The 27925-nt window shown below is 38.4% G+C and overlaps 1 protein-coding gene across 3 annotated transcripts in view; it reads left to right on the top strand.

Annotated features, from left to right (window-relative positions):
• Window positions 1–23747, top strand: part of osbpl9 (oxysterol binding protein-like 9) — a 66653-nt gene extending 42906 nt beyond the window's left edge. For all 3 annotated transcript variants that reach the window (XM_006635049.3, XM_006635048.3, XM_015356542.2), the window contains 14 exons: window positions 4217–4321; window positions 7607–7766; window positions 8318–8430; window positions 10590–10708; window positions 12095–12180; window positions 12454–12625; window positions 13179–13263; window positions 14180–14290; window positions 16894–16957; window positions 17219–17359; window positions 18681–18759; window positions 19184–19275; window positions 20229–20364; window positions 22106–23747. In XM_006635049.3, the coding sequence (XP_006635112.1) occupies window positions 4217–4321; window positions 7607–7766; window positions 8318–8430; window positions 10590–10708; window positions 12095–12180; window positions 12454–12625; window positions 13179–13263; window positions 14180–14290; window positions 16894–16957; window positions 17219–17359; window positions 18681–18759; window positions 19184–19275; window positions 20229–20364; window positions 22106–22180 (1538 nt within the window). In that variant the 3' untranslated portion in view covers window positions 22181–23747. The remainder of the gene's footprint in view (window positions 1–4216; window positions 4322–7606; window positions 7767–8317; window positions 8431–10589; window positions 10709–12094; window positions 12181–12453; window positions 12626–13178; window positions 13264–14179; window positions 14291–16893; window positions 16958–17218; window positions 17360–18680; window positions 18760–19183; window positions 19276–20228; window positions 20365–22105) is intronic.
• The last annotated feature ends 4178 nt before the right edge of the window (window positions 23748–27925 follow it).

Genomic DNA, 27925 nt, shown 5'->3' with positions numbered 1-27925 from the left:
TAAGTTATTCACCAGCATAACAATCATATTTTGTAGTGTATCACTTTCCCATATTTTTTAAAGCCTGTCTATTTCCTGTTTACTTATACCTTTAAAGCAGTTGGGACTAGCTCCTATAGCACAAGACATCATTTATTCCAGCAGCAGCTATTGACAAAAACAAAGTGAGCACAACAGATTGCTGAGTCTGAATGCCTAGAAAACTAATGGTTCGGCTCAGATGTCTGTGAGCTTCGCAGGGCTCTTCTCCAAAACTGCACTTGCATTGATTTTAAAATGGGCTTAAAACCATCAGAATGTGACAGCATCTCATTTCCCTCCTCTGAAGTGACATATCCACTACCATGGCAGTATGCTCTGTGTGAACTTAAAACATCCCTATGTACGGTTTGTAACATCCTTTTAGCAAGTATCTGAAATGTAGGTTAATCCGTGTTTGACTGTTTCCCAGTCAGATAATAAAAAAATCAATTTTTAAGAACAAGGGATGTGCTTCACCATTAGCAGATCGTATTGGGGAGGTGGCTAACCTCTGAACTGTGGCTTGTTAACACTTGAAATACCAGGCTTTGGTGAAACTAGATCAGAATAATAATAATAAATAATAAAACTGTCTTTATTGATGACACAAGGTAATAAGTACCTATCTATGCTTTACACAGTGGTTATCCATCATTAATTGAGTGTCAGTGCCACTTATACAGAGCTAATATATGGCTTACAGTCTACTCCAAGAATAAAATATTAATTATGCTGGCAACTATGCCCTAATACCAAACAGCATGAACCATACCCCTAACCTTAGTGTTAATTACAAAAGGTTGTTTGTTCCATCCATAATTAATAATAATAATAATAATAATAATAATAATAATAATAATAATAATAATTATTATTGCTTACACTTATATAGCGTTTTTCTGGACACTCAACTCAAAGCGCTTTACAGGTAATGGGGACTCCCCTCCACCTCTTCCAGCAGCAACCTTAGTTTTTCCCAGGAGGTCTCCCATCCAAGTACTGACCAGGCTCACACCTGCTTAGCTTCAGTGGGTTGCCAGTTGTGAGTTGCAGGGTGATATGGCTGCTGGCATATATAAATGTGTTAACTGCTGATGTGTTTTCCATTCCTAATGTTGCATATTTATGTATATTGTATTTATATGCTTTTGCCTTTATAAAACCTGGGAGTAAAGAAAAACAGAGTTTTTAAAAAGGCTGTATCTGGACAAGATCATTGAATCAGTAAGATAATAAGCCATATGGCCTTAATGGATTTGTAATCTTTCTTCTGTTTTTTTGTGAAAGTTACACCTTTAGCCTCAGAAAAAAAAATAGGTACAGAATGGTAGCTTTTAAGGTATGTCAGCCTATAATCAAACATTTTCTTCCTGTTAGTGTAAAATATGGTGCCCGTACCATACTGGTTCTGCCTGTTTTAGAGATAAAGCAGATTCTGCATGGCCTGAGACATACAGTTATGCAGACGGCTGCAATTTACACAGTAGACACATACATGCTGTGGGAAAACTGGGCTTGTATGCTTTTGTTTGAGGGTGCTCTTTTTAGTGTGATACTACACCTGATTATACAGTGACCTGCTTTTTCTCTTTGTGTACAGAATGCATTCCCATCTTGTGTTATTAACAGTGTTATGATACATGTACAGAACAAAGAGATAATTTTTTGCATCTCCTTCCCCAGATGCGATTCTCCTTTCCTGATGTGATTTTATTTTTCCATCTATAACAACAGATCCTAAGGATCTGCTTACTAATGATGTCTTTGTCCTCTTGTCTGCAGTCAGACCAAGGCAAGGGCCATTTTAACTTTAAAGGACTTTATCAAAGTGCCATTAGCGTGGGGCTGTGTGACCTGAATGTGGAATCACACTATGTCCTGTGTGGCAACAGCCCTGTTCTAACATCTGATAGTGAGGGAAATAATAGAGCTCGCCCTGGTGAGTACTGGGGTTTCAGGGTAGGGCTGTGGCCTCCTGCTCAAATATTAAAATGAAACTGCTAGTTTCACAGACAGTCTCACAGATTCATAATATACAATCATCATTGGTCTGCAGTGAGTTGTTTTTTGTCTATTAGAAAATCCTTACACCTGAAAACACTTTTTGAAGGTTTAAAAAATTGCTTTTATCTCTGCCCTATCCAGTAAGCTGTGAGAAATTGTAAGTGCAAAATTGACTTGAGCATTTAAAATCCTGTGACATTTTCAGTGTGAAAGCCATATACTGTATATGAAGGGAATGTGTTTGTACAGTATGTGAGGCAGGCACACAAGGAGAAGGAAGGCTGCACTCTGTGTTTTGTGGGAAACGGATATCTGTGTCTTCCATCCATCATTCCGTGCTGCACTTAAATTTGAGTCAATCTGCGTCTGTCCTGTCAGTCCCAAGCACTATTAAATGTTCCTGCTGCATGGTAGTTATATATGTGTTTAAAGGAATTAAAGATTTCTAGTTTTTGTGTATTATGTGGCTTCTAAGAATCACCATGCTACCTAAATTCTCAGAGCAGAAAGAGTGGAAGTTTATTGATACATTTATACGGTTTAAATCACAGATAATCATGAAAAACCTGGTTTCAAGGAGGTGTACTCAAGCTTTTGACTGGTACAGTATGTTCATTCAAGACATTATAATGCTAGATATGCACAAGTGTATTCCAAGAGTTGATCCATGAAGAAACATTCATTACAAGGAGTTTTCAGTCTTAAACACTAATAACTGAACCTGGGAGATACTAAGGTTCCCGTGGAATTAATTTCTTTAAAATCAACAGAAAACACTTATTTGATTACCAAATGACTGAGTATTCTTTTTAGAGTGATGGTGTATTTGTGCTTGAATGATTATAGTAATTATAATAATTACATATTATATTTTGAATGACCCTGAAGAGACATCACAAAAGCATCATTATTTGTGAAAGTTTACTTCTGTGAAGTGTGAAGGAAGTAGGTGCAATGCTGCAATAAGCCCTGTTCACTTCACTTCCACTCTTTCTGCGTGAAACTGGCCTACCAGGAGGAATTGCTGCAAAGAAAACACTGTTAAGAGTGCAGAATAAGAGGAAGAGACTTGCCTGGCCAAAATACACAGAAACTGGACCTTGGAGGCCAGCTTCATGCAACCTCCTCTGAACAGTTGATGTTGAAACATCTGTACTTTTAGTTGCATTGACCTCAGCTTGTATTTCAGGGGCAGTTAGTCGTCGGTTTAACAGACCTGTGACTCTAATGAACGTATTCTAATGATTCTGAGGTCACCTTTGGCCTGCCTGAACTTTTTCAGTCCTCGTGGGTGCTAGTTTCTTCATATCACTTGATAGTCTTGGCCACAGCAATTACTGAGACTTGAAAAATTCTTGCAGTTTGTCTTAAAGATTGACCTTTATTTTAATTATAGACTGTCTTTTTTCCTTGCTTAACTGAGCAAATTTTGCCATGTTCATTGAGGAATTACAAACTTTTGCCCAAGCTCCCTATATTTATAGTAATCGTGGACCCTCACCTGTATACTAATAATTGGTGACAAAAGGTAAATGAGGTAACATGCTAGGTAACTGTGAGAACATCTAACAAAGACATTTTTCAACTTCTTTTAGGGATCAAACACCATGTTATACACATTTCTGACTTTTAACTAACCTGGGCTTCAGACTGAAATCTGCTTGCTTTGAGTGTTGATTTTATTGAAAATTAAAAAATTAAAAATTTTCATTGCAGTGAACTTAAGCTTATAAGTACACAGATCGTGTAATTAATTATTATGTGTTTATAGACAAGGTTTCACAGTTTAAAGCACAGATAATCATGAAAAACCTGGTTTCAAGCAGGTGTACCCAAACTTTTGACTGGTACTGTATGTTACAACAGAGTGAACCATCTGTGATTTTGGTTTTGCTCTAGAAATCTGACATCCAGCCAGCTTTCTTTTTCTACACAATAATTGATTGTAGATTGATACATTGATTGTATCTGCTTGGTAGATAAAAATATCAGACATTTTGTAATTCAGCCACCACTTTTCAACAGTGACTTAGAGTTACTTTCTCTAGTAGTATTGTAACCTGGAAGGTATGTTTGCTTTTCAGATCTGGTTTGCTTGACACTATCTGAAAGAACAGTAGTATCCTTTTTGCCTGCTACAGACAGGTGCTGTAAGTACACGGAGCTAGAGGTGTTCCTCTCTTTGTTTCAGATGGCACCCCGATGTGCAAAGCAGAGCAGCGGCCATCTACGTTGGCAGTGGGAACTGTGGGGACAATGATGGGGAACCTCCAGACTCCCACACCCAACAGCACAGGTACTGGGCACCCTGGCCTGTTCACACCCTCCCACAGCCTGAGACATTGCTCTAGCTGCCTAAATTTCAGAAAGAGTTAAAAATAACTACTTAGAGAAGACAATGTGATACTGTGGAAGAGAACGAACTGTGCTCATAATTTTCCACTTTGTTCAGACGCTGAATGAGCTGCAGACAACGTGGTTAGGTGGTGGTGTCTGGAGTCTGTTTATGTGGGACATGAAGTCCAGAACCTTAGTATTACATGGCTATCTTTCAGTACATTTCTACAAAGAAATTCTGCTTCTGGAGCACATAAACATTTTGTGCTGTGTGGCATTAGCATTTTTCTGTTATTTATTATTACACTTTGGGTAGGCTTATTTTATAGTATCAGAGTTTTGTTTTTGTCAAAAGACACATTTACTATCCTTTTCTTAGTGACTTTTAAAACTTTAGCAAAAGCGTAGCAACAATACTTTTTTTCCCCCACTTAAACGTAGTTTTGGACAATGGTCTAGTGTTTATTTGGAGTGAATTTAAGAACTATCCGGTTACCTCCTCACTGTATTTTCTGTGATTGTTGCTCAGCAACTCGACAAACTGCACCATGAGAAAATCAGCCTTAGCACTGTGAAAGATCAGAGGTACGGAAAGTACATGAGTCTGAAAACTGTGCACCATACTTCCTAAAGATTGGAAATTTCATTTAGATAATAAATATAATATGTATAACTGGTGCTTTTACATGTAACGTTTGTTGGTACTTCGGAAGTGAAGTTACCTGGAATGAGATCTTAAAGTAGCACAACTTCTGCAGACATTAACCATTAACCACACCTGAAGAAGGCTCCACGGCCGAAACGTTGTGTTTTCTTTCTTCTCTTTTTCAGCATGGAATAAACCTATTACTTGTTCCTTATTAACCATTAACTGCACACATTACAGCGTAACACACGTGCACATATTCTGGAATACTAACTCTTAAACTCGCAAAGGTTTAATTCATATTCCAGACTGAGAAACCAGATTTAGTTTTCTAATTTAATTTTTCCAGTGTAAACATGTCATGGGTATGTTCGGTAAAGACTACATGACAGTGCTGATTCCCATAATTCAAATGACTTTGGAATAAAAAGCAAGAAGAGACAGATGGAAAGACAAATAAATCACTTTTGCAGGTTTCTTCCAACTGTCTTCAGCCTCCACCGCTGAAGGTATTTTCAGATATTTTCAAACGATGGTGCTCATTGAGCACAAGCTCTTTGTTCCTTACTAAGGTATATACAGTCATGTGTAAAATAAATCAATTCTATGGTTTTATATATCAGGACATAACAAAAAATCATCTGGTCCTTACCAGGTCCTAAACTTAGGTCAATCTAACCTCAGGTGACAAACAACACATAACAGGTTCCACTATGTCATTATTTAACACAAAATAAGCCAACGTGCAGAAGCCATGTGTGAAAAACTAAATACACCCCATGATTCAGTAGCTTGTAAAACCACCTTTAGCAGCAATAACTAGAAGTTATCTTTTTCTGTATGGGTTTATCAGTCTCTCACATTGTTTTGGAGGAATTTTGGCCCACTCTTTTGTACAACATTGCTTCAGTTCATTGATTTTTGAGGGTATTTGTTTATGCACAGCTCTCTTAACGTCCTGCCACAGCATCTCAATGGGATTGAGGTCTGGACTTTGACTTGGCCATTCTAACACCTTGATTCTTTTCTTTTTCAGCCATTCAGTTGTAGATTTGCTGGCGTGCTTGGGAGCATTGTCCTGTTGAATGACCCAATTTCGGCCAAGCCTTAGCTGTCAGACAAATGGGTTCACATTTGTCTCTAGAATACTTTGGTATAAAGAGCAGTTCATAGTCGACTCGATGAATGCAAGGTGCCCAGTTCCTGTGGCTGCAAAACAAGCCCAAATCATCACCCTCCACCACCGTGCTTGACGGTTGGTATGAGGTTTTTGTGGTGATATGCTGTGTTTGGTTTTCGCCAAACATGGTGTTGTGCATAATGACCAAACATCTTCACTTTGGTCTCATTTGTCCAAAGGACATTGTTCCAGAAATCTTGTAGTTTGTTCAGATGCAACTTTGCAAACCTAAGCCGTGCTGCCATGTTTTTTTTTTGGGAGAGAAGGGCTCCTGGCTCTCCTTCCATGAAAGCCATACTTTTTCAGTGTTTTTCTGATCGTACTGTCATGAACTTTAACATTTAACATGTTAACCGAGGCCTGTAGATCCCTAGATGTAGTTCTTGTGTTCTTTGCAATTTCTGACCTTGGGGTGAATTTGCTGGGACGCCCACTTCTGGGAAGATTGGCAACTGTCTTGAATGTTCTCCATTTGTAAATAATCCTTCTCACTGTAGAATGATGGATTTCAAATTGTTTGGAAATGGCCTTATAACCCTTCCCAGATTGATGAGCAACAATAATTGCTTCTCAGAGTCTTTTCTCCTTGGCATGGTGTTAACTCACACCTGAATGCTCCAAGCTGCCAAAAGTTCTGCATTTATAGAGATGGTCACACTTCCTGATGATCAACTAATCAAGTGCGTTTGATTAGCAGCACCTGACTGCTAATTACCTTTTTAATTCCTATGGAAGCAGTAATGGTGTACTTAATTTTTCCCACATGGTTTCTGCATTTTGGCTTACTTTTTGTTAAATAAATAATGACATAGAGAAATCTGTTATGTGTTATCTGAGGCTAGATTTGTCTAATTATAGAAGTTGGTGAGGACCAGACAATTATTAGTTATGCCCTGATATGAAAACCATTGAATTGAAAGAGGGTGTACTTTCTTTTTCACATGACTGTATACAGTAGTCTGCTTCTGCAGGAAATACCGGCTTTTCTTTTTAACCAGCATAAAAGCTCCATTTCAGGGAGAGATTCCAGTTGCATAAGTTGTTGTAATTTTCTGATCTCTTTAACCCTTCATGTGTTCTGTCTAAGAAAAACATTTGTGCTTATATATTGTTGACCACAATTCTCATCTTTGGTAGAAGACCTTTGGCCACTGTCCATCTTGATTTTGCAGTATCATGTATAGCTTAGTGAAAATCACCTTCCTCCTCTTTGAAGTAAAAATGTGGAGTGGACTTTTTCTGTTGGTGGAACTTTCAAGTCCTAACAGGACAAAAAGGGCTAAAAAGCAATTGACTGTACATTAACGTGATGAAGATACAACATTTGAAATGTTATAGTTGCCTGAATTTTGATTTAGAGTGAGCAGAATTTTGTGAGTGAGCAAAATGATCAAGTCATTGTTATTTTCTTATTTTAGGTAGTGGCCCATCAGCTCCTAGCAGCAGTGTCACCTCTCCCAGCCATGTCACCCTCTCTTCCAACACTGTCCCGGATTTCTCCTACTCTAGCAGCGAGGATGAGTTCTATGATGCTGATGAATTCTATCAGAACAGTGCCTCTCCTAAGCACTGTATGGAGTAAGTCAATCTCTTAGACTCCACAGTTTTGTGTGAGCTTAAATTATGTGATGAGCTAAAATGTAATCCTCATAAAAGATTAAACGACTGATGGGGTTGTGGTGTTCTCTTGGTTTCTGTAGCATTAAGGAAACTAAGGGAACACAGCTCCCCCTGCAGGGGAAACTTGTCCATCGCATGGTCAGTGGAGTTGCAAGCAAAATCATTCAATTCCATTGCACATTGAATCACCTTCTTCATGGGCAGTCTTCAAATTGAAATAATCTTGCTTCTGTATGAGCACACTGCACTCTGATACAGAGTTATCCCAGATAAATTATTCAGATTAAACAGTGGAACACAGTTTGAGAACAAAAGTGTATACTACATAGAAGGGTATTTCAAACCGTAGGACAGCACTTATACAAGCTAATGTTGTCAAAGCCAGCCCTAGCTTGAAGAAACATGGCTGAGATCCTCAGATCAGTTAGCTACTAACTGCTTGACAGTCTGGTTGGGTTGAATAACCTCCTCTTGTTTGTAACTTTCTCATGTTCATTGTGTCTCTCCAGCTCTTTCATGACTCAAGCTACTTTGCCTCACAGTGGGACAGGAACGAGCCTGAAGAGACCAGACACCAATGAGTCTCTCAACTCCTCCATGTCCAATGGGACCACCGATGCAGGTGACGACAGAGGGTCTTAAAAACCTCTGACATGACTATAAGCTGGGAATCTTCAGCTCTGTAGACAGATCTGGTGTCTTAATGTTCTTTGGGAAATCCCCCTTTCTGGCCATCGTTTTAAAACTTATCGTGAGAATGACACTGTCAAAAAGCATACTGTTTCTTATTGCTGCTGCAGTTCATTCTAAAATATTTAAAGCTAAGGAGCAGATTCTCAGATCTAGGTGAAGTAATTCCTTTTGCTTTTTGTCACTCTAAAATTATGAATTGCTGTTCAATTTAAACTAGTTGCTGATTGAATAAAACTGAGACTGTGAGAACCTCCAAAAAACAACACAGAAAACAAAATAGAACATATGACATTAAGGAAAGGTCAAAAACACATCTTCCCCCTAGGGGGGCGATGTCCTTTCACTTTCCCAAAGGTAAACTTGTGCTCCCTGTGTTACTTCTGGGCTGTGTAACTGTGTGTAGGATTTTCTTCGGTGTGTGTGTTGTGCTGCTGTTATTGTGAAAGAAGGATGTAGGAAGGAGAAGGATGATACATTTTGACTTGCTTTTGTTTCAGACTTCATGGGGAGTGACCAAAAAGAACAAGCTTACCTGCTGTTTAACTACTGAAATGATTTTATGACTCCACTACTTCTCTATTTTTTTAAATATGTTCATCCTCTGTCTTTCATTATGGAAGGGAACCTGCAGGTTTCATTTCCAGGTGTTAAATTGTTTAAACCAATTTTGGTATCATGTTTCTTGGGATTTAATCATAATGTTTAACTCCTTAGACGAAACTCATAAGCCATCAGGGTTTTGGAATGATCTGATCTCTTTTTTTATTTCTATTACCACTTACTTGTCTCTTAAAACTTAAAATATGAAGGCATTTGGAAGACCTTAACAGCAGGTCTTGCTTCTTTTTAGCATTAGGTAGTGTAAAGTTAGTTAAGTATAGTCTATGAAGAGCACTGGTAGGGAAAAAGAAATCTAATATCTTAGCACATTGTTTGACATGCAGAGCTTTTCTGATTGATTCAGAGTTTTAATAAGCTAGTATCGTATAGCTATTAATACTGGTAAGTTACGGATTTGTAATAATGTATATTAATTTACTGTCCAAAATCTGTTATTAACAGGTTTAAGCAAATGTTATGTAACATTAAACTAAAAGGCGATAAATTGTGTTTTGCAGTAGGCTTAAGAATATCATGTCAAAATATGAAAATATTTAAAATTGTATACATGGTAAATTACAAAATATTAATAAAATTAGACAATAGCTTTTTTATGTGGCCAGTTTTCCAGGATATTCAGTTTGATATTATAATATCAAAACATTTTTAATAATACATTTTTAGGACTACAGAATGTGTTTTTTTGAGTTATGAAAAATAAAGCCTAGTGTGGAGGTGTGGTTATAAAAAAGGGAAATCATACTTCAGGTGGGCAGGATTTAAATCGCACTGACCCTGAAAGGAAGCAAGCATGACCTATTGTACTAAAATCTGAATTGGAGGATACAGCAGTCAATCAAATACAATAACCGCTTTTCTGGTCTAGGAATTAACGTGTTCTGGGTGGAGAGATAAAAATGAGAAGTGCTGGCTGTCATTGTACATTCATTTAATTGTCAGAGGAAGTTCAGAAACTGCCTTTGCTTGGTTGCAAGTAAAGTCTGATTTCTGTAAGACACATTCATGCAGAAAAGGAATGGAACCAGACGTTTTAAGAACAGGTTGTAAAATTTGCAACATTACAAGACCTAAAAATATACATGTTGATGATTTTTGTTCTATACTAACCAAGCTGCTGCTCAGCTTAATCATTTGCATTACGAATGGGAGTGTTTAGTAACTAAAGTTTAATCTTTTTGTTGTTGTTCATTAGTTTGAAAATAATTTGGAGATTCACAGCAACAAGTGGATCTCTGACCGTCTTGGAGAATGATTTATAATGAATGCAAGAAAGACATACTCAGAAACACTGTTAGACTACACTTGTGCAACAGTTTGGAGATAAAACTTCATTCACCCTTCTTAAACAGGCTTTTAATCAAGTTGGACTGATTTCCATGGGACTTATTGTAGGAATTGCACCATACCAGTGCGAGGACACAGTTTCGTTGAGGGACAGGGTTTCATGTTCTGCTGTCGTGTCGACAGATCGGTTCGACAGTCATGATGATCGAGATGACGACGGAGAAGGGGAGTCAGTGGAGGAGCACAAGAGTGTCATCATGCACCTGCTGTCCCAGGTGCGACTAGGAATGGACCTCACCAAGGTAACCCTTCCTTGCTACTATAAGCGGTGTGCCCCTGTGCTGCTGGTTTGGGCCTGGTTTCTGATCTTCTAAATGAAGAGGCTAATTCTTCTTCCTGTTTATATGATCTTTTAAGCATTCAATTACTTCACAGGATGGATATTTATAGACCGTTCCCACAAATAGGAAAAAAAGGTGGTGGAGCACTCAAGCTTTAGACCACCTAAACTGAAGATCAATCTGGACTTTATCTGTTTGGGAAGCACCATCTTTTGCTGGTTCTAAGTACTGCATTACCACTATGCTTATTCCTGGTAAGAGCTGTGGAAAACATCACCCTGTATGGACCCGAACCTTCACATGGCACCTGCGCATGGACGCGTATGGACATATGCCGTCCTAACCACTGTGTGGTCCATTTTAAAACTATATTTATATATTCAAAAAAGAAAACGGAAAAATATGTTTTACAATTCTACTTTTTCATAGTAATCTTCTGTTCTCTTTTTTAATAAAAGGAAGGGTAGGTTTTGCAATAACTGCACCTCCCAGGAGATATTTGATTCCTGGCGGTCTTTGCTGTGGGGTGAATCACAGTGGTGCTAAATCCAGAATTCATAAAAACTGCTGTTGGTTCATTAACAGTGGTTTCTGTAGCACTGGCACTCGCACACAAGGTGGTCAGACTTTTCTCTTTGGAGGGTTTTCTCCACAATGCCTGGGTGTGCCTTGACTGGTTTTGGTTTGCAGTCGTCTTAGAAACTAAGAAAAGTGTTTTTTTTTCAACCTGTTGCTTTCTTCATATTACCATGATAGATGGTACTGGGATTAAAAAAAACAATTAAGAAATTGTAAATAGGTTCTAAAATTGTTATAGTCTTCTCAGTATTGCCTAGTAAAGGAAAGTGCATGAAGGCATGTTTTTACTTTTACCTATTGCTTTTGTAATTGGAGACAGAGAGAGTCTTTATTATCCTCACACAATTTGTTTTACAGCAGAAGACAATATAAAGAAAACCCACAGACAACAATACACATGCCTATACACAAAATAATAATTTTTTAATCAAGGCTATAGCCACAGGCATAAATAAGATCATAAAACTATTTGTTTTTAAATTGGTAAATCTCTATCTGCATTCTGAGGAAAGTAATTCATTAGACAAAGGGTGTTAAGGACCCTCTTGAAAGGAATATGCTTTACGTAGAACTCATAACAGATAACTGATCATTATTGTTATTATTTATCTGGGTGTGACATACAGTGTGTACTAGGTTGTGTTGATATTCTTTGTGTCAGCACTACTGTACTGTAATTGATAAACTTGATTCAGGCTTTTCTCCAGTCAGTAAGGCAGATGTGCTTGCACATTTTTAAAGTCAAGTCGGTTCCCTCTCTTCCCATAGGTGGTTCTCCCTACTTTCATTCTGGAACGGAGGTCACTGCTGGAAATGTACGCTGATTTTTTTGCACACCCGGATCTGTTTGTTAGGTAAATATTTTCACAGCTCTCTTAAAAGCCAAAACATTCTCACTATGCCATACAATCTACACTACGTATGTAATAATTGTAAAAAAAAAAAGAAATTCTTGTAAAATAATCAGAAATGCATCAGCTTTGTAGACTAAAAGAATGTTTTAAACATTGCTCTTATTCCTCTGACAATTCAAACTCAATTGTTCCCCCATTACCCCTCTGAAGCCTCTTGTCTTGTCATGACAGCCTGTGCCCTGCCTACAGCTCTCTAACACCTGTGTGTGCCAGTATTGCAGATCAGACGGACCCCCGGGATCGCATGGTGCAGGTTGTGAAATGGTACCTCTCTGCCTTTCACGCAGGAAGGAAAGGCTCAGTGGCCAAGAAACCATACAACCCCATTCTAGGAGAGATCTTCCTCTGTCACTGGGACTTGCCTTCGGAAAATGAGGAAAATACTGTGAGTGCACTGCTATCTCAAACTCACACAAGATCAGAGTCATGAGTCTCAGGGCATGTTGCTCTCCTTTCATGCAAGACCCCCTTGGCCAGACTGAATTGAAAATAAGCACATTTGTGAATGTTAAATTTGCAGATGTTGAGATCCTACTGTAATGTGTTTTGCATGTAGGAGACAGCTAGGAAAAGGGTGTATGGACAAATGCTCAACAGAACATTTCCTGCAAAGCAAATAAATCATGGTAGCCACTGCATTTGTCAAATCTGGGTAATCAGAAGGACTGGAGGCTCCTGTGTTAAGGAAAAGAAAATGTAGGAACCATATTTTCTCCTAGTTAAACAAGCACATCTATGTGCTTAGCTATTATGTGTTAAAAGGCATCCTATTACTTTTTGCAGCAGCCTTCGCAAGAGTCTCAGTGTTCTGGAGAGCAGCCTTAAGGAAAGGATTAAATTCTGACCACATCAGCAAGGAATAAGGCAGTGTTCAAAGGTCTGCTGTGATAGAGCAGGCTAGTGTTGTTAATACCACCCTCTTGCTTCTTTTCCACCAGGAGCCTGTGTCTGAGGGACCTGTGCCTTGGTGCACAAAGACCAATGTCTCATTCGTAGCAGAGCAGGTCTCTCATCACCCACCCAGTAAGTGCTTACGGTCTTCATTTTTTTGGAAAACTAAAGAGCCATGTTACTTTTAACAGCCTTAGGCTGAAGGTAATATATATGCATCTGAACATCATGCACACAACAGCAAACAATAGCAGTGTTGGGTAGCTTGTCCTTTTACTTCATGCATGGCCTGACACAGATGCGTAATCAGGAGGCCAATTATTTATACTTCAGGTAAAAGGTCTGAATAATGAAAATTCTACAATGTTTAATGAGCCTTTCATTAGGTTGGGTAGCAATTATTTTAATTAATTAATCTAATATTCAAAATGTATGGTTTTTAATGCATGGTTTTCAACAGCATTTCTTCTGCAACTTGATCATTATGAGGGCATATATTGAATCTAAGAGCCACATTATTAAAATTGTTAATCCTACAGAGAGTAGCAAAGCTTTTAGAAACCTGCTGTGGGTATCAGCATGACAATACCTTTAAGGCTGTCACACAGTTGAGTCCGCCCTGTCTGTAAATGTGCAGCATCACAGCATTAACCCTAACCCTGACTGATAAGAAATACTTTTTTTAAGGCCTTAGTTAAAAAGAGATATAGTAAACATATAGTGACACATTCAACACTGGGCAGCTGTAAAAACATGGTACAAGGCAGTATTACACCAGTGGATTTTTTATTTTTTTATGTACTTCAGCTTTGAGCAAATTACGTCTATTGATCCTAAGTTCTTTTTATAAAAAATGAAGTATGTTAATATTTCTGCTGTTTTTGTAGTATCAGGTATAGTGACTTTGCTTTCAGCTGCTGCACGTGATTGACATATGCTGAGCACAGTATTGGTTCCTTTTCCATTAGGAAGTACTCTAACGAACGCTGTATCGCATTTACTGTTTATGCACAGCACTCCCTCACCTTGTTCTCTTTCCTCCTGGCAGTTTCTGCTTTCTATGCTGAGTGCTACAATAAAAAGATTCAGTTCAACGCTCACATTTGGACAAAGTCAAAGTTCTTGGGAATGTCTATTGGAGTGCATAATATTGGGCAAGGTGAGTTGTGAAATGACTTTTTTGGATCATTTTTACCCATCTACAGTATATCCATGTCCATTTTGCAGAGACGAAATACCACTGGCAAGCTGAACTCAAGTCTGTTAACCAGTAATGGCCAATGTGGTCAGTGGGCCACATACAAGCCTCAGACACACCTTAACACAGTGGTTCTCAAACGTTTTGGACCAAGTACCACCCCAAATCTAACCAAAGCATCCACGTACCACCTACAAGTCATCATCTCATAGGAACCCCAGAAATTCTCAATGACCAACATGAGCGCATATGCACACAGACTCACACATACATATAATAAATATTATAATAATAAACTTTATTTGATAAAGCGCCTTTAAAGGTGGCTCTCAAAGTGTTTTACAGAAAAAAACAGTAACAACAACAAATAAAAATAATAAATAAGCACCATTTCAGTGAGAGGGGTGAGCCTGTTTAGTTGAGCAAAGCAGATGTGAATTAATTTTTCAAGCCTTGATACAATTCACAACAGAGTCTTAACAGATTTTAAATCGTCAGGCATTTTCTTGACGGCAAAAGTCTCATGGTGGATGTTGCAATGCGTCCATTCATTTCTGCAGCAACCTCTCTAATTCGTGCAACTACACCGCTGTGTCGGCTTGTCATCGCTCTAGCACAGTCTGTACAAACTCTGATGCGTTTCATCCAGTCGATGCCATTCTCTTCGATAAATTCATTCAGAAGCTGAAATATGTGCTCTCCTGAAGTGCCTGTTGGTAGCGGCTTACAGAACAGAAAGTCCTCACGGGACGTACCCTCAAACCCGTGTCTAATGTAAACAAGCAAATTGGCCAAATCGACTACAGACTCATCTAATTGCAGTGAAAAACATCTGCTCATCTTAACATGCTCTATCAGCTTACTTTTGATATAATCCTTCATTTAAATAATTCTATGAGTGACTGTGTCTTTCGGGGGGGGGGCAGCTTTTTCTCTACACATATGTGTCGCTCTTTTGCCAATGGTAAATAAGGTTCTTCAAAAATACTGTGGGGCTTACCTGCTTTAGCAATCCGCAAGTTTGTATTTTTCTGCGTTTCCGTTTTTATTTCCGTATTTATTTTAAGTTTTTATTTCATGCGCATGGGAGCGAAACACAGAGACGCTCTGTGTATTTTTCTCAAATTAACTTAGAACAGTTCTTAAATATTTTTCTGTTATCTATCACGTTTTCCTGTGCTCACAAGATTACCAGCATTCGTAGCACATATTTCTATGCATTCCTGTGTTTACAACATTGGCATTCTTCCAAAATCCCGCACATTCTCCTACCTCCCTATTTGCTGGAGATACAGTAGCTTTTTTTAAATACAATTGGTCACTTGCATCCATAGCACGCATTCCTATAGAGTGGTATAGAATTACAGAGTATCTCTTGTGTGAAGTATTAGTGCGCACTGTATCTTAGTACGTAGGCTGCGTATTCGACACGTATTAAAATGCAAAATATGAAAACCCTTCCCGATTTTCAGCGCACACAACACAGTTCCAGGGTCATTGGCATACCGCCTGGCGGCACTCCGCGTACCACTGCAGGTACGCGTACCACAGTTTGAGAACCACTGCCTTAACAGATAACAAACTATAAAATAAATATCAAATTATTTTAACAGGCCTTTCTAAATTAATTATGCTAATTTAATATGATGTTAATGGCTGTAATTGGGGAGGGTTTAGTGCGGCTCAAAGATCTTTGCAATCCCAGTGCCCAGAAATATAATTTGCCCTGCAATAGTAGAAATCACGTGTTCAGAAAAACTAATTGAGCATTTATTAAGAAAGAGATAGACATACTGATGTCTCAACACACAATAATGATGCAGCATTGCACTGTCAGTGACTGTGTCAATAAAACATCAATATTCAGATTTAAACTTTCTTTTCCATCCAGAATGAAAGATGAGCTGCTCTGATTGTTGCAAGTCAGTTAGGCAGCAATATATAGAAAGGAGAAAGTTACTGTCGGAATGTACAAAATATTTCATTATCTGTAGAATGGTGTGCCATTAATCATCTGGCTGTCTTCTAATATTGTTCTGCAGTCTTAAGTACGTTCTATCTAGATTTCACAGGAAGTTTTACTACACTTTCATGAAAGGCATTTCTGTGTTCTCATACTTCTTAACCTCCTTTTTTTACCTCATCCACCTTTAAAAACTAATTGCATGGTAACTCAGATTAGGTTCTGGTGCTGTATGTATTCTTTTACCTGTGTTCCATGCTACTGGTATGCATTAGGTTTGGGCTGTGATCAAACATATCCTTTTTGACTCCTTGAAACCTTATGATTGTGAAGATCTCCTGTGTATCATATATGCCTTTAAGTGGCTAGCTCATATAAAGCAGACTTTTGCTCCCAAGGCATTAACCCACAACTAGCACATGTAGCACTTTCAAGCTCTTCCTCTAAAAAAATCTAAAAGTGGATTGTATAGGAAACATTTTTTATTACAGTGTCTGAAATAGTGTCAGCAGTAAATGTCTGATCAGTCTTACTGGAGTTACAGATCTGATGTTACAGTGAATCTACCTGTACAGCATCAAATTATTTCCTGTGTCTGCAGGCTGTGTGTCTTGTCTAGAGTATGATGAACACTATATCCTTACCTTCCCCAACGGATATGGAAGGTAGGCACTTTCCCTTGTTACTTATTATAATACATTTTCTTACGTTTAATCTAATGAGTATATGCTTTTATGAATTATGTATTTCTTTCTGTGATAGCAATCATTTAAGAACGTTCTGTACTGTTATAAAATAAAACATTTTAGAAAGTAACTGATCCATTGCTGAACATCTGATGTTTGAAAACCAGTGAACAGAAAGCAGAATTCCCTGCGATTTGTCAGGTGTATGCAGTATCTTGACATGCAGTTGTTTCTTTTCAGGTCCATTCTCACAGTGCCCTGGGTAGAGTTAGGAGGAGAGTGCAATATCTCTTGCTCCAAAACAGGCTACAGCGCCAACATTGTTTTCCACACAAAACCTTTCTATGGTGGGAAGAAGCACAGAATAACAGCTGAAATTTTGTAAGTTTCCGAGTCAACTGTAGGATTCTTCCTAAGTATTTAAAGAGGAATATCCAGACGTGAGCTGTTGAGTAGCTCAGAAAGGAAAGACCTCCACTTCAAGCACACATTGGACCCTGTAGACCTTGCAATCACTGTACAAGTATGGGTTATGCAATCAGTTAGCCTTGTCCTGGGGCTTTCGGGACACATGCAGTAATTGTCTGGGGGTATAAATTAGCTTAGACTTCCTGCACACCAGTGAGCCTGCCTGCCTGCCTATTGCTGCCCAGGCAGTTATGAGCAAGTGTTACTCAGGTCTTGACAGCTCTCCCTTTCATATCCATTGGGCAAAAGACATGGTCAGCATGACAAAGGATGATTTTGTGAATTGTTTGCTCTTTTTATCTTGCCTGGTGTGTAAGGAGGCCGTAGTGATGAGCCAGGTGAATAAATCAGAAGTCAAACATAAAATAATGAATCATTCCAAAATTATGCATAACAAAAAGTAATCTAATCTCGGGGTTTTAAGAATATACATTACATAATAATTGGGTCTCTTTCTGAAAGGTGCATCTATATGCATTTAGAGAATGGATTGTCCCAAGTTTATAGTCAGGTTTAGATTTATATTGTTGCTGTGCACAAATTACTATAACAGATTGCTTGCCTTCTTTAAATTAATTTTGTGTAAGCTGTTCTTGACTTCTAAACATTTTTCTGAGCAGAGGTAGCAGAGCTTGCTCATTTAAAGTGATGACCCCTCTAGAAGTTTATCTCTGTGTGTGCAAATCCCAAATTAAAGCCACCTCATATCACTTAATTTATGGTGTCTGCATGCTAGAAGGATCCTACCCCTCCCTCCTTACTTAATTTACAAAACACAAATACACTCAAAACCTGCCTCACCTCCTGAACTATGTTATAATGAGTACTCTTTACTCAGGCACATCAGTTTAAAAATCCGCTTAGCCTTTAGGAACAATGGAGTAGTGGTTAAGGAATATTTGTGTTTTCTGAAGGAAAGTCTTTTATTAAAATGTTAGGTGCACAGGCAATGGACAGTTAAACACTTTCATTAATATAACAGAATCTCTTCAGATTAAAAGTCAAGTGTTTATTATTGTATTTTGTGCATAGAAAAAATATAAACATGAAAAAGAGCCAGCCTGTGTATAATATAGTTCTCGTCTCCTCTCTAGCCATCATGCTCTGTTGCACAAATGACCATTCAGGGATACCTGTCATAAAGTATTATGTACTGTTTTGAGACATTTGTATTGACATCAGCTCAAACCCAACAACCGCATCAACATTTTAATCTTGTCCATACTTTTTGCAGTGCCCCAAACGATAAAAAGTCCTTCTGCTCAGTTGAGGGCGAGTGGAACGGTGTGATGTTTGCAAAGTTGGCTACAGGGGTGAGTGTGGGATGTCTGTCCTTATAATTAAAGCCTTTCAGTTCATGGAAATACAGTGGTCCTACTGCATTTCATTGCTTCATATTCATTGTTTCAAATTTCTTTTGATTGGATTTTCTCCTCTTATCGAATGCTAGTTTGGAATTCGGATACCAGCTAGTCAGAAAACCCCTTCATATTTTAAGCCTGGACATTTAAAACTATTCCCCTTTAGAAATTCTTTCAAAAATGTGCTTCTGTAATCCTATTCAAAGTTTTATATTCTGAAAAGAGTTTTTCTGCATATCCAATGTTGTGCAAAGATTTTACCGAGATCAAACAATGTTTACAGTTCAATAATTAAGGAAACTTGGAACTGGGAGGCAATACTGCAGTTTCTGCAGCAGTGCCATGATCTCGGCACGTGTTTTATCATGTCGTCCAGGAGAATACGCTGTTCATAGATACGAAGAAGATGAGCACCATCAAGAAGAAGGTCAGAAAGCTGGAGGACCAACAGGAATTTGAGTCTCGGAAGTGAGTAATTCCTTGCATCTATAGTTTTTCTTTTTTTCTTTCAGATTTGGTAGAAATTACTTGTAAAACATAGCAAATGAATCATCAAAGCTCAGTCCTCACCTTCGTAAAAGTCTGTTGTCAAACCTCTGTATTTAGGTTGGAGGTGTACTCTACTTGGCTGGATATAATTCTGCTAGGGGATTGCTATGAATTGCACATTTCACCTGTGATGGGAGTGAAAACTTGCACCTGTGGTGATTATGCATAGTGTTCTATTTCAGTGTACATCTCTCTCCAAGAGAGCCTTCACCTTTGATCAGTTAGGAAAACTGCATATCAGAGTCCACAGTGGGTAAAGTGTGAAAGTGCCCCTTGTTTGTAGAACACTGCAAAAAAAACGGCAAGGTTCACTGACCATCAAATAAAGGAAATAAGTATATAGTGTAGTATAGTATATTGTTACAGTCAAGATAGGATTCTACGACAAGGTCAGATTGCGTAAAGCCTGGTAGATTGTATATTGCGCAGAGTTTGGCTAGCACAATTTCTTGCAACAAATCTTAAGTCATGTCTGGTGGGCCAGCCAATAAAAACCCACCTTTAGCATTTAACCTTTTTACATGAGACAAAATTCCCCAGGCTCTCAGGTTTGATTAGGACAAAATACATGATATCTCCAGCTCTGCCTGAGAGACTTGACAGTTCTGGTGGTTCAAATCAGGAGTATTCATGGCAAGATAAAGGGTGATCACTGAATTTTGAAAAGGCAAAAGAAGATTGCATAAAGAAATCAATGCAATCTTCAATGCAGATGTAATCTATCTGCTAACTAGTTGTAGTAAATGTAAACTTAACAGAATAACGTCCGTAAAGTGTTACAAAATAATTAAGCTGCTTTCCATTAGCCAAAATAACATTACCTATGGAATTTTCCAGTTTTCAGATTCATTAGTACCTTGATTCTCTTGCAGGCTGTGGAAGGATGTTACAGTGAATTTAAAGCTGAAGGATATTGACTCTGCAACAGAGGCAAAGCACAGACTGGAGGAGAAACAGAGGGCCGAGGCCCGAGAGAGGAAGGAAAAAGAGATGCAGTGGGAGACGAGGGTAAGGAGAGCTTTTCTACAGGAGGACTTGACATTGTTGGCATCTTGTTAAGCCAAATTATGCCTGAACAGTTCCTGTTCACTGTCGCTGTATGACAGTGTTCTTTAATCCAGGGTTTAAAAGTACCCATATGACTGCATTATTTAAACCTGGGTATCCATAATATCCATACAGCTGCATTCTTTAAATCAGGGGCTCACAGTCGCCATAAATCATGTTTCTTTAAACCAGGGGTACTCTGCGCTGGTCCTGGGAACACACTTTTTTCATTATTCATTTCAACAGTGCATTTGGTTGCAATATTGAACTCTTATTTGACTGAATAATAGGATTTATTTGAATTCCGTTTTCAGTTCCTAAACATGTTGTAAGTTGCCTTTTAACAATTGTTTCTTAAGTACCTTCGATCTCCAAGTTGAGTTGAGTCCTTGAATTGGAAAAGAAATACTTGGAAAAGCTTGCAAAAGAATACAAGCCACAAAATCATACAATACAATATCATGCCACTTGTTATTTCAATTTAGGATTCAATTAATTTTTGTACCGGTTAGAAAACCAGCAGTTGTGTGGGCTCACAAAAAAAGATTAAGAACCCCCTGCTTTAAAATACTCTAACCTTCTTTGGAAGTATTCATCTACAAAAGCCTGTGTTTGCCCTGCTATGTAACCAAAGTGATTAACTAAAAGTCCTTCAGGAATTCATCCGTTAAGGGTGCACTCTCGACTCTTTTGTAGGACATTAAAACCTTTTCTTTTGTCAGAACCCATAATCTAGTATCAACTAGCCAAAGCCCTGAATTGTTACCCTGTTGTTTTGTGCACAGCAGGATAATGTTTGTTTGTCCGCATTACTTTACTGCTTGCTTACTATGTCAGATACAGGAATAGGACTCAGGGCCTGGACATATAGGAGGTTTTTAGTGGATTCCTGCATTTATTACTTTGTCTGCCAAGCAGTGTTGAAAATATTGTTGACCATTTTCCAAAGCAACCTGAAAAATACTGGCACTGATTAAAATGGCATTTTTTTAACTAAGTCTTCATTTTATCTATACAAAAACAGCTCAGATTTTAACTTATTTTTAAATGATATCTTTCAAATATACATGGCAAACCAGCCATTTATAGGTAGAACAACAAGTATAGATTCTGAATAGGCAAATTACACAACCCACATTTGACTGGTAATTGACTTAGCTCAATACCTCTACGTCTTAGAAGACAGCGCTTTGGAAAACTATTTATCCCATTTCCATTGGTATCCAATTTTGTTGAATTATAAGTAATTTATACACTTTTTAAGGAGAATATTTTTATTTGAAATGTGAATGTAGAAACTTTTCAGTTTTATGGGTGAAAGACGTTAATGACACGTTCCATGCCGCAGGTGTTAAATCTAGACATGGAACATTGGATTAAGATGATCAATGGACTGGAGTGGATAATTTTGCAAAGCGCTGTAAATCGAGCAGTGTATAAAGGTGTTCTATATAAAAAATGGGTAACCCTAAAAATGGGGTAATAGTTCCAGACTTCCTTCACACATTGGTTAGAAATAACAGTTCTTCAAATATGTACGTGTCAGGCCCTGCATAAGCCTATTGCATTCAGAGTGTCTGTGTCTTTTCTGTAATGCAATTAGTGTCTGCTATCTCAAAGGTTACTCCCTTGAAACAGCAAGGAAGGCTCTGTTTGTGTTCAGTGTCACTGAGTCTTTTGGCTTGTTCTGTGTCTCCTGCAGCTTTTCCATGAGGATGGGGAATGCTGGGTTTATGATGAACCTCTGTTGAAACGCCTGGCTGCCAACAAACACTGAGGACCCAGGGGGAGAGATGCGAAACGCAGAGCCTTCAGCCAGAACTGCTTATGAACCACACCTCATTGAAAAGCCTTTGAATGATTGACTACGTACTCAGCTTTGCATTTTTGAAGTAAAAAAAAACTCTCAGAACTGTGTTCCTTGCCACCACCAACAACATTTTTGTCCCCCCCCCTCCCCAACAAATACCACCACCACACTGCAAATTACCCTCCCACCATCTCTCACACACAGTCTCAAAGGAAACCCTGAAGGATGCGTTTTTTTTCCAGGGTGGTCTGGATGGGATGGACCTTGAAAACATACAGCAGTCTTTATCTCAGGGAATCTGGCAACTTGGGGAAAGGCTGAAATATAGGAGGAGCTCAAAAGGCCTTACTGGTGGAATGGAGGGGAGGACTTGGCTTGCCTACAGCTAACTACAGCTGTATATAAATATTTATATATTATATATATTCTTTTTTATTTTATTCTTGTTTTCCTTCCTGGCAATAGTAGCTCTCTGAGGCTGTGACTGATCTCTTCAGCCAGACATCAAGAAACATTAATCTTACCCCTCGTGAGCTGAGCCCCATTCTCTTAAGTTTCTCTCCATTTTTCTCGGCCACCTCACAAATAAACAAATGAAGAAAAAGCAAGATCAGCAACTGATACACCATTACCAGGACAAGCGCCACAAGCCTTTAAGGATCTGACGCTGCAAGTCGTCACTTTGCAGAGATACGGTTTTCAAAACGGGCTAGTTTTCTCTCAAGGCATGCTTTGAGTGAGGTTAGCATGTAGGGAAACCTCATTTTTTTTTCCTCTGTTAAATGTGACAAAAGGCACAAGGCTTTGGACTGTTGGCACGGGATGCTGTTTTAAGTTTGGGCTATTGAGTAAGTAGAACATTAGGAACTTCTCTTGGCTGCTGATGGCTGCTGCTGAGGTGATGATGTTCCTTCAATGCCTCTGCATAAATAGTCATACCAGATGCTCCCACTCTTTCCTTTAGAGATTTCAGTGTTTGGAGGTGATGTTGCTTAAATGCAGAACCTTTCAATCTGTTCTGTTGTTGGTCTGTGGCTGACTGTCTCAACTCTGTAGTTGACTTTAATTTTCTTCCAATCAGAATTGTTAAGAAGGTGGTTTGCCACGGTCCTTCAGAGGAATAGGTAGGAACACCTGCTAAACCCTGATCCCTGGGCAGTTTCTGTTTGGTCCTCTGTGTATATCCGTGCTGATCTAGGCTTTGATTCTAAGAACAACACAATACTCCCTTATGGTCTTCTAACCGACAGTACGAACAACTGAATGGACTGACTTTTTTGTCTTAAGTAAACAGTGGGTATGTATAATGGAATTAGCAGAGATTACAAACTCAAAAGGCCATTTTTTCTTTTTTATTGTAAATTAAGTTCAAATTAAGGCCTTGCCATTCATTTCAGTGTCACTTGCTTGAAGAAAGCAATCAACAAACAAAACTGTTTTTATTTTACATATATTTGAAATTGTAATCATTGATTCTCATTGTACCAGATTCTCATGTTTATTGATGCAGAATATTAAAACCTTCATGAATTTAGTTTTGTGTGTGTTTGTATTGATTGTTAGAAGTTTTCTGAAAAAGCAGGAATTAATCTGTATTTTTAGGAATTCTGACATTACAATTTGGGTAGAGAATGATACAAAAACACATTCCAATAGTGTACTACTTCAAAGTCTTTTGAATATTCAAATAGGTGAAGAATGACCAATATGATGGATCCTGTATACAGGGCTAGTTGGCTAAAATTATTCAGTGGAGTACTGTTAGGGTTAGGGTTAATTTCATTTAAATCTAAAATAAAGAATTTAAATAAGTTATATTGTATACACAAATAAAACAATACATGAATGTTTTAGTCCACTAAACTGTAAACTTATACTATGGCCAAATGTTAAAATGATTAAATTCTGTTTTGAAACTACCTGTAGATTACCATTACTCTTCTAAAGTAAACCTCCATGTTTCTTTAAATTTGATGGTGAGTTGATGTGAGCTGAGATGTTCACTGCCTGCAGTGATGATGCTTATATACAGGGGATCCTCACTTAATGTCTCTCAGCCTTTACTTTTTGTGACCATGGACATAAAGATTCCCCAACTTTACATCACCTAAAAAAAAAAGACAAATGTCTAGTACAATCTTCAAACATAGATTTCTATCACAATTATTGTAGATATTATATATTGCTGCATTTTTTATCACTATAAAATATGTTTGAAATGCTTATGTAAAACAAGTCTATTGTATGCCTTGGATTTATGTTCTCTGAACTCAAAAGTGCCCTAATAAGTTCAGCATAATGTTGAGAAAAGCACACAGATTGTTGATATATTTAAGTAATATTACTATATACAGTCTTAGATTTCCCTGTTTATCATACAGTATATACAGCATCTAATGTAACTTTATGTAGTACTATCGTATAATTTATGCAGAACATAAATGATTAAAAGTATTTGCCATGTTGCTTTCATCTTTGTGAACTATACGTATGCGAAACACTTAACAGAAATTTTAAGTTGAATGTTTGAAAGTAATGTTTAAAAATCACATAACACACACATAACAAGCTCTCTTTCTCTCTCATTCGTTGTTAACGTTCAAATGTAAGCGTTTCTGAAAAGTTTCAAACATGGTTAAAATGCATTTAAGTGCTCGACTTAACAGGTCATTTGTAATCATTCCGTTTCTACACAGAAAATGCGAATGAACGCCAGTTCTGCTTGGGCCCTCTGGCCTTTGGGACAACCATACTACTCTGAAGGACACACCAAATAATCACTTTAAAACCTAATAGCAACAAAAAAAAATTTACAGTAACATTTCCTCTTCAGCATTTCATCTACTGAATGTTTGAAAGTATTAGAAACTAGAGCTTTGTAGCTGCCTCTTCATTTGTCTGGGCAAAAAAAAGAAACATGAGCCTGGATTGGAGATGGACTTTATGAAATGAAATAAATGAGATTATAGGATAATTATGCAATTTAGTGGCCTAGAGTAAAAACAGGATGAAACCCCTGCTTTATTGTTCTGAAATTAGGAAACCATACATCACAGCTGCCTTGTAGTTTGAAGGTGTAGATCACAAAAGCTGCTACTGTACCTTCACAGTTCACTTTTTGCCAAGGATGCACAGCAATGTGAAACATTCAACTGTAAAGAATCTGTCTTTGCTGATTGGGTCTAGAAAATATACATTTGTTAATCCCTCTGATAAGTGTTCCAGCACCACCTGCAGGCTACCAATTAACAGCTTCTTCTTCTCTGTGGTTTTAAGGACAGTGAAGCATCAACCTTCCTAAAGCTCATAATGGTACAGCCAAACTGTGGTTGCCCATACAGTCTCCTCGGGTAATGTTGTAGAAGATGAAGACATCGCTGTGGGTGGAGCTGGGCCCCACCAACCTAGTGAGAGGAATGAGTCTTAATTCCTCAATGGCTGTCACACCTTCTCATACTGTATTGTTTCACACAAATATCTTGGTTTCTTAATTGGCTAAATCGTTGAACAAGAAACATTTTACATTTCTCCAGGCCAAAAAAGAAAAATTATTTCCATACATTGTACTTACTCAGTACGACAACAATGACTACATAAAGTGGTCTTCTTATTCATAAGCCATTGACGCAGCTCTTCTAACAAGCTAGGTTTAGCTCCAATGAGACTGGACAATTGCTAAAGCAATACCTATCCAAAAGAACTACAGAACTGATCCAAGAAGCTACAGATGAAAAAAATCATGACTTACATGAAATGTTTTGGAAATAATAATTAGAACTAATCTACAGAATACTCTATATTGAAGCTGTTTGGAAGAGAGGAGACGACTGCATCCATGCAATTGGAAAAGATTATGAGAGGGAAAGACAGACTGATAGGAAAGGTTCTGCTGATTCTTTCTTCGTGCAAGGTCTGCCTTCCTTCTCTGAGTTTAGTGCCAGTCTGTATGCAGTCATGGAGTTCTGACAAGTTGTGGGTGAGTGCATTATGTTTGTTGGGTATCATATTTCCATTGGGAATGCTTCAACTTCCAGGATTCAGGAGGTGATGTGGCTGCTTGATACCTGCCCCACCTTTACTTTCGAAAAAATGTTTCCAGAATGGTTTTCACACTACACACAGTATACTGTATGCAGTAAATCTAGTTACCAGGTGAAAATCCCTGTTCTTTTCAGGATAAGCAGGATAAGCTTGGGTGATGCACCTTTTTAAGAGTCTGCATTGCTTTTTCTTGTTCTGGACCTTACACCTAGTTCTCGCCTGTCTTCAATAATTTAAAGGGGATTTTTTTCAATTCTAAAAGTAGTCAAATTAGTGGAAGTAATTGCACACTCCCCGAAAACTCTTTGGTTCCCTTAAGGAGTTGGGAGACTTGAGGGCACTGACTGTGTGACTTTACCAAATACCGCTGGACCCCATTTCAAGTCCACCTTTCTACAGCCCTACTGTCCCTTAGAGGGTGAAATCTTAGAGGGTGTTTGTTGGAACCGACTTAGCACGTACACAAGAGTGTGTAAATTCTTTTGCAAGCTTTCACTGCAAATCAAAGTGTTGTCCAGATAGATTCAAATTTTCCTGGTTGCCACATATGGTATCATCTTCCTGAGGAAAATGTTACTTTGCAGGAGAGTTGAAGTACCCAAGTGGGCATCTGGTCCAGGTATACTGTTGGTTATTGAAAAAGAAGGCTAGTTTGTGCTGGTCCTTTGAGTTTACTTTGAGAGTCCAGAATCTATTATTGAGATCTATTATTAAGCTAAGCAGGTGTGAGCCTGGTCAATACCTGGATTAGAGACCTCCTGGGAAAAACTAAGGTTGCTGCTGGAAGAGATGTTAGTGGGGCCAGCAGGGGGCGCTCACCATGCAGTCCATGTAGGTCCTAATGCCCCAGTATAGTGACGGGGACACTATGCTGTAAATAGGCGCCGTCCTTCAGATGAGACGTAAAACCGAGGTCCTGACCCTCTGTGGTCATTAAAAATCCCAGGACGTTTCTCGAAAAGAGTAGGGATGTAACCCCAGCGTCCTGGTCAAATTTCCCATTGGCCCTTACCAATCATGGCCTCCTAATGTTCCCCATCTATGAATTGGCTTTATTAATCTGCTCTCCTCCCCACTGATAGCTGATGTGTGGTGAGTGTTCTAGCGCACTATGGCTGCCGTCTCATCATCCAAGTGGATCCAAGTGTTTTTCATGGTTTCCTCCAGTGCCAGCTCCTCCATTTGTCCTCGGCAAATTCTTGTTGTGTTTCTTGTGCTGATTGTTGCCACAATATGGATTTCTTGGGACAGGTGTCTGTCCAAGTCATTGGCAGGCACTCGTGCTGACACGATCACTTCTCATGAACTGTCAATGCTGCTTCTATGTATAGAGTCTTTACTTCGTGGGAAAATAGACTGAACTTGGATATGTTCATGAAGCAATGTGACATCACCCTGGTCTTCAACTGTAGGTGGTACTGCACCAATGAAGAGACAGCGATTAGAATTCATGGATGTTCCTAACACAAGGAAACAGCAACTGCGATGGGTGGCTTGTTCCTTACACCCGCCACACCTTGTGTAAAAACTCTTGGTCCTATATACACCACCTCTTACGTTCATTTTAATTTTGTCCCAGAAGTAGTCCAAGATATTAACATGGTCAGTTTTAGGGTTATATAATTAATAAAATAATAGCAAGTGAGATGATTTTGAGCCTGCACCACTGTA

This window comes from Lepisosteus oculatus, chromosome 9 (genome assembly GCF_040954835.1).
Source record: "Lepisosteus oculatus isolate fLepOcu1 chromosome 9, fLepOcu1.hap2, whole genome shotgun sequence".
Classification (NCBI taxonomy): Eukaryota; Metazoa; Chordata; class Actinopteri; order Semionotiformes; family Lepisosteidae; genus Lepisosteus; species Lepisosteus oculatus.
Note: the sequence above shows the minus strand (reverse complement) of the source record. Positions and strands in the feature narration are given on the sequence as shown.